The 8,198-nt window shown below is 36.0% G+C and overlaps 1 protein-coding gene across 1 annotated transcript in view; it reads left to right on the top strand.

Annotated features, from left to right (window-relative positions):
- grip2b (glutamate receptor interacting protein 2b) overlaps positions 1-8,198 on the top strand; it is a gene marked incomplete at its 3' end in the record, with an annotated part of 118,502 nt that overhangs the window by 81,336 nt on the left and 28,968 nt on the right. The window contains exons 2-4 of the mRNA XM_016445342.1: positions 863-943; positions 2,736-2,868; positions 6,130-6,275. Of these exons, the coding sequence (XP_016300828.1) occupies positions 863-943; positions 2,736-2,868; positions 6,130-6,275 (360 nt within the window). The remainder of the gene's footprint in view (positions 1-862; positions 944-2,735; positions 2,869-6,129; positions 6,276-8,198) is intronic.

Genomic DNA, 8,198 nt, shown 5'->3' with positions numbered 1-8,198 from the left:
TTGAGCAAGGCACCGAACCCCCAACTGCTCCCCGGGCGCCGCAGCATAAATGGCTGCCCACTGCTCCGGGTGTGTGTTCACGGTGTGTGTGTGTTCACTGCTGTGTGTGTGCACTTTGGATGGGATAAATGCAGAGCACTAATTCTGAGTATGGGTCACCATACTTGGCCACATGTCACGTCACTCACTAAAGACTTACATTAAAGGAGGGAATAAAACAATCTAGAGACCTGAATATAATTGAGATTTGAGGGCTGGCTTCTTTGACATGGATCATTAGCATAAAAACAGTAATGTGCCAATCATGCTGAAAACCCATCAGCAACCCATAAAAGCAATATAATAATGTGCTAATCATACTAAAACCCCTCTGAAACATATTATAAAAGCAGTATAGTAATGTGCTAATCATGCTAAAAACACTTCAGAAACCCATAAAAGCAGTATAGTAATGGTCTAATCATGCTAAAAAATCCTGCAGTAAACCATAAAAGCAGAAATGTGCTAATCATGCTACAAACCCCTCAGACAACGATAAATGCAGTAATATGCTAATCATGCTAAGAAAACCCTCAGAAACAAATAAAAGCAGTATAGTAATGTGCTATTTACTATAGCACATTACTATAGGGGGAGGGGGGAATTTCCAATCATGTGAAATCCCCTTAAACGCTGAAAGGATACTACGACAAAGATATCGTTTTCATCTTCTGACAGCTGATGGCAAACTGATGTTTTTTCATGGTATCGGTACTCGGTATCGGCAAGTACCAAAAATAAAAGTATCGGTATCGGGTGAGTACTGGAAAAAGTGGTATCGGTGCATCCCTATTTTATTGATAACGTGTCTCTCACCCTGCAGATGATGGGCCATACTCTAAGGGGAACAAAGACTCGACGGGGCCAGACAACTTGCTCACATCCAGAAGACAAAGCGTCCCAGGTATGCCTGACTCCCTTTCAATGCCTTCTGTTTGTGCCCACACAAATCCTCCCAATGAGAGGCAGCCTCTCGCTCCTTCAGGGTCTCTCGATCTCAGGGATCGTGTCTGTCTTTCCGCATTGGGGATGTTTGAGTTCTTCTTGCCACACTGGTTTGGATGGCTGTTTGAGATGGAGAACACTGGGGGTTTGTGGGTGTTGTTACAGATTTATCCAGATGTTTCTTGTGGCTCTTGAAAAGTGTCTGTCTGAGTCATTCTGCTAGCTGGAAGCGTTTGCTGATCCAAGACCTCTTTCTTCTTTAACACTAATTGGATTAGCTGAGTCAACTCAATGTGTGAGTTTGGAAAAGTTTCAAAATGACGTCTTAAAGCAGAACAAACATTTTCAAAGGTCATTTTACATTTGACTTTTGAATGTTAATTTCATTAAACTATTTTTTTTTTTTTTGCTTTTTTTTTTTTGCTTTTCCCCCCTTTTTTAAATGAAACCTACTGTAACTTTTCATACATGTGTCTTCATACAAAACGAATGCTAGAGGAAATTTTATTTCTGCATTTCTATGTATATTTTTAACTTTATATCTGTATTTTAATATGTGTGTGTAGATATGGATATGTGTATATATTTTGATAAATTGTAATAGAGTATAATTTATATACTAAATTAGTTTAATTTATACTTATATAAATTATATACATACATACATATATTACTTTATAAATACAAAGTTTAAAATAACAGCATTTATTTGAAATATAAATATTTTGTAACATTATTATTAATGGCTTTACTTTCACTTTTTTGTCAATTTGATGTATCCTTGCTAAATAAATGTATTTAATAAAATAAATAAATACATACATACATACATATACATATACATACATACATACATACATACATATACATACATACATATACAGTACATATACTGTACATACATACATACATACATACATGCATACATATACATGCATACATATACATATACATACATACATACATACATACATATACATACATACATATACAGTACATATACTGTACATACATACATACATACATACATGCATACATATACATGCATACATATACATATACATACATACATACATACATCTTATTGACCCCAAACTTAAATTCAATGAAAATGCTAACTGCATATAATCATTATTAAATTAGCCGAAGCTAGTCTTTGATAGAAAATGTTACTAAAATATATATAGATTAAGGCAGATTAAGGCTTTTTCAGAACTTATATTACAGAAATCATTATCATAATTTGAAAAGACGGATCTGATTGCGTGCAATCGGTCCATTATATTTTGACTTTTGGAATAACATTCCAGTTCCAATCTGTTCACATTTAAACCCACACAGGCATTGGCGTGATTAGATTAGACGCTGTGAGAGATTTCATGACACAGCTGGATTCCAGAGGAAAATGCATTACAATTTCTGCTGCACTACTGGTGTGTGATAGATGTTTTCTTTCATGTGCCTCTTGGTTTGGATTTTCTGTTTAAGAATTCATATAGTTGCGGCATGAATTGAAGATTAGTGTAAGTTAGTTGTGGTGTAACATTATAAAACAAACTCATGCATTCGTAATATTGAGAATTCGTAAAAATTTCTCATCTTTAGTTAGATGGGAGTAAATGCAGCTCATTTGCATATCCACTGCAATATCTGAGACCATCTGAGTGATAAAGGTTGAGTGTCATAATAACACGCTGCCGACTTTTGTCTCTTTTGTGTGTGTATTTGTATGTTGTGTTTCTGGCCTGAAGAACTGCGTGGGGTTACACTGGTTGAGCTGATTAAGAAGGAGGGAAGCACTTTAGGTCTCACCATCTCAGGCGGAACAGACAAGGAAGGCAAACCTCGCGTCTCCAACCTGCGGCCGGGTGGACTGGCGGCTAGGTGAGGACTACAGCTGAAGTCAGCAATGCAATCTCTCATTAACTGTATCAGCCAATCACAGAATGACAAAGTGGTCACCTGACATCTCAGAAAAACACCAAGCGAAACAAAATAGCTTAGGTGGAAGTTTGTACCTACAATTTAAGTATGCTAATCCTTGCTAATGTGGTTCACATACTTGTTGCATTTTAAGTGTGAAGTACAACTTAAAATTGTTTATTTAACTTAAAGTATTGTTACAAACGTCTATTTTTGAGTATTGTTTGCATTAGATACTATACAGCTAGAAGAAAACTGACTGTTGAAGCAGCTAATTCATGCTAATGCTCGCTAATGTTGCAACACATACCGTGATGCATTAGGACTTGCATTTTGACTAGGGTTGCCACCCATCTCTTAAAATACGGAATCGTCCCGTATTTAAAGGTAAAATGATGCGTCCCGTAACAAATCAATACGGGACGCGATTTGTCCCGTATTTTACAAAGGCCAACACATATTTGAATAAACAAATACGCATTTTGCACTGTTTATAATACTAATAGCAATTATAATGAAATCAATTTCATAAGAAGGATTAGAGAAGTTCATTTGCGTGTGATTTTGGCGTCTTTGTTTCCATAGCGACGGAGTCTTCAGAACGCGCCGTTAAAGCCCTTTCACACGAGCGCAGCATGCGCTAAACCTGCGCGCCGCGGTTTAAAACATCTAGAGCTCACATCTGCCCTTTGAACACAAGACTCTCCAGATGTAGGGCTGAATGGGAAAGTTATCAATGTGTCTGTCCAGTAACTAATGATGAACACGCAGTTTGCAGAGAAGCATTTCAGTTGCTCACGGTGGACTGTCTGACTTAAAGGTATAGTTCACCCAAATATTAAATTTTTTTCTTCGTTACACACCCACAAGTTGTTCCAAACCTGTAATAATTTCTTTCTTCTGTTGAACATAAAAGAAGATACTTTAAATAATGTGGGTAACCAAACAGTTTCTGGTCCCCAATTAATCTGATAGTATTTTTTATTTTTATTTTTTTACCTGGGAAGTTACAACCAGCAGCTGTTTATTTGAGACACATTCTTCAAAGTATCTTCTTTATGTTCAACAGAAGAAAGAACTTTATGCAGGTTTAGAACAACCTGGGTAAATTGACTAATTTCGTTTTTGTGTGAACCATACCTTTAAAGTGACAGTCACATCCGTGCTTCTAAAGGTATAGGCCTATTGTTTTATTAAAATTTGGATAGTCTGTTAATATATATATATTCCATTCATTATCAGAGCTTGGTAGACATAATTATTATATTTGTAGACATGAGTAGACAGATAAATTAATATATTATAATTAATGTTAGACCCTATTTCTTAATGTATCATTGATATTAATCATAAATATATTTATGATTAAGTTTACATACTTGAGCATGTTTTCTCATGGTTTATTGTTGAGCTATGAGTTCCTCACTGATTATTTGTGTCCGTGTTTTTTTGTTTTGTTTTGTTTTTTTATTGGTCGTGAATGGGTGTCCCTTATTTTGCCTCGCTGAAAATGGCAACCCTAGTTTTTTTGGCACATTTCAGAACTGTGCAATTTTGTGTAGTAAGATGTGCCACATCTTAAAATTGCATCTTATTGTTACTGTTAGCTAATATGCACACAACTTTCAAAAGTGCTAAGCAGTGACACATATGTTAATAGAGTCAGTAAGCGCTTAATTTTAGCTTCCAGTATCTAGTGCAAACTGTAAGGCTAATATACTTAATTCAGGAATAATTCAGGTAACTAGCTACAAGCTAAATATATCAACATTTTAACCAGTGGCGGCTTGTCGGGGGAGGCAGGGGAGGCACAGCTTCCCCATAATTTTGATGTGAAAATGGGAGGAGGACGATTTAATGTTAATAAAATTCACAATTCATTTCAGTTCATGTCTCAGAATGTGTATTTTTGTTTGTAATTTCACAGTTGTAATATCATAACGTGAAAGCGCCGCTTTTCTATCGCGAATGTGCCGAATCTGCTGATGTAATTACAACCGCTAGGTGATAGAGAAGGGGAGGGGGAGGCCGAGCAAGCGCTCCCAGACCAATACAATTAGTGTGCCTCCTCTATTTTAAAACCCATGAGCCGCCACTGATTTTAACTGATTTTAGCTAACTTGGTCAACAAGATTCAAACTGTTGTTCCACCAGTAGCTGACCTGAAAGAGAAACTGACCATAGCAGCAGTTTATGCTAATGCTTGCTAATGTGGCAATGAGTAATCCTTGTGTTACGTAACATACTTAACATTAGTGTTTAGCATTAGCATTTTTATGTTACTGTGGCAGTAATAAGCCTCAATACTAAAGTGGTCAAGAGAATTACCTTCAAATATCTGTGCTATTAAACAATATACGTATATTCGTGTAGCTAAAAGTTAAACATATCAACAATTTAACTAGCTATAGCTAACTTGCTTAGCAAGATTCAAACTGTTCTTCTGTCATTACAGTTGCTGATCTGAAAAACAAAACTGACCATAGAAGAACTTAATTTATGCTTATGCTCGCGAATTTAAACATGCACATTTTGTGTTACGTTGTTAAGTTGTGAGCCTTAGAAATATAGAAGGGAATTTGATAAATTGTTAAATTAATTTTTCCTCATACTTAATTTTGATTAAACTAATTTCAGTGATATGAAAGTTTCCCATCTTCAGTCGTTTCTTCTTTCCTTGTGGCTGGTATGAGGATGTTATGGAGCGCATCTGGGCTGATGACATACTTTTGTCAGGCATCATTGTGCTAGCTCATGTACGCCCAGAGGACAAAAGGGAATGAATAGCATTCATTTGTCTAATTAGCATCTAAATGAGCATATTTATACTCCCTGTTGAGTGTTCAACAACAGATAAGGAGTTCTCACTTTGCATTTACTTTTCATTCAAAATATAATTGTTTTCTATGTTTTTTACCGTTGACGGAAATCTTCTCTAGACTGCCATATGTTATCTTGTTAATTTCTCTACATTAAATGTTGAATGCTAACAAAGCTAATTTCCTCAAATGTTGGAAAAGCCAACTTTTACATTGTTTAACAAAAAATGGTGTGCCGGATTTTAGCTAAACTGTTTAATTACTCTCTTTTCAGTAGTTACAATATAAAAATGTTTCCTTTGCCAAAGCAAGTCTCACTCTTGCTAATTAGGGTTAGGAATTTGAACAAACCCATTATCCTAAGTATTATTCTGTGATTGAGTTACATTTTGATGTGTCTCAGGGGCGATCAGCTCAATGTGGGCGACTACATCAAGTCAGTCAATGGCATCAACCTGACCAAGCTGCGTCACGACGAGATCATCAGTCTGCTGAAGAACATAGGCGAGCGTGTCGTGCTGGAAGTGGAGTATGAACTGCCTTCACCTGGTAGGAAGTTGAGTATTCTGACTTTTGCCTGTCTTGTGGCATGTTCCTATCAATGTACCCTGGTCGGAGCCAATCTCAGACCACATGAGTGAATATCATCGTGAAAATGTATTTTTGTGTCAGTAAGTCCACTTCAGCTTGTATACATATATATATGTGACCCTGGACCACAAAACCAGTCTTAAGTCGCTGGGGTATATTTGTAGCAATGGCCAAAAATGCATTGTATGGGTCAAAATTATTGATTTTTCTTTTATGCCAAAAATCATTAGGATGTTAAGTAAAGATCATGTTCCATGAAGATATTTTGTACATTTCCTACTGTAAATATATTAAAACTTAATTTTTTATTAGTAATATGCATTGCTAAGAACTTCATTTGGGCGACTTTAAAGGTGATTTTCTTAATATTTAGATTTTTTTGCACCCTCAGATTCCAGATTTTCAAATAGTTGTATCTCGGCCAAATATTGTCTTATCCTAACAAACCATACATCAATGGAAAGCTTATTTATACAGATTTCAGATGATGTATAAATCTAAATTTGGAAAAATTGACCCTTATGACTGGTTTTGTGGTCCAGGGTCACATATAATTATACACAGTAATGCAGAATGTATGGCTGCGTGTTTATAGTGTCATTTTTGGGTGCTAAAATAATTTTTTCCTATTTCAACTTAATATGCAGAGACAAGTAAGCCAATCAGTTATTTCGAACAGCTATTAAAACATTATTATTTTGGTTTGAGTAGTGGACATAGCAACATTAGCTTTGCCAATTGGTTGAATATATTATTTTTGCTTTTCTGTTGTTAAGGGGCCCCGAAATAACACGCTTAACTCCCATTTACCATTGGTCAGACGAATAGATAGTCATGCCCCGAATTCACGCCATTGATTGAAACATTGTTGCTGGCTCAGATTGCGATGCTCAAACAAAAAGAGCATCGTCTTAAAGTACCACATTGTGCACTTTTTGGTGATATTAGCCTACACATGGCTTACTTATCACAATAAATAAGTAAATAAATAAATCACACATATGATCCTTAAATACCTCATGCAATGGTTTTGACAAATGCAATACCATGATATTGGTGATGGACTATACACCACCCAGGGGTTTGTTTGCCATACTGTACATCAACATTATTTGCTACTTAACTACTCTTGTATGATGCATAGTTGGAGCAATCAACTAGCTAGCCATCTGTTTTCCAAAATCATAGTATATTTGTGGCACATCCGTTGTCCACATGTCGTACTATCAAGAAACTATGCTTCTAACCACAAGTCAAGACAAGTCTGTTGTTCCAATCGCACAGCTTTTTACAACCATGGTTGGCTAATACTAACAAGAAACTATGCTTCTAACCATAGGTCGAGAATTGTAGATCCATCCAAACAACTTTGCGAATGTTCGTTGAAACTGTAATTTCGGGAAACAGTGAATTGTTGAACTCTGTTGGTAATGATGGCATTTGCGACCGTAGTTGGCTAGTACTAAAACGAAACTATGCTTCTAACCGCAGGACAAGAGCTGTAGGTCCAACCACATACGTTTTTGATGCTGATGTGAATGTTGGAACTATGATTTCAGGAAATATCAAATCGTAGAACTATGTTGGTAACGACCAAATTTGCAATTATAGTTAGCTAATACTGACAAGAAACTATGCTTCTAATAACAGGACAAGAACTGTAGTTCCAACCACACAACTTTACGATGCTGTTGGCAAATGTTTGTTGGAACTATGTTTCCGGGAAACAGCAAATCGTACAACTATGTTGGAAATTATGAAGTTGCGACCATAGTTAGCTAATACTAACAAGAAACTCTGCTTCTAACCACAGGTCGAGAGCTGTAGTTCCAACCAAATAATTTTACAGTGCTGTTTATGAATGTTTGTTGGAATTTTGGA

This window comes from Sinocyclocheilus anshuiensis, unplaced genomic scaffold, assembly GCF_001515605.1.
Source record: "Sinocyclocheilus anshuiensis isolate Anshui unplaced genomic scaffold, SAMN03320099.WGS_v1.1 scaffold239, whole genome shotgun sequence".
Classification (NCBI taxonomy): Eukaryota; Metazoa; Chordata; class Actinopteri; order Cypriniformes; family Cyprinidae; genus Sinocyclocheilus; species Sinocyclocheilus anshuiensis.
Note: the sequence above shows the minus strand (reverse complement) of the source record. Positions and strands in the feature narration are given on the sequence as shown.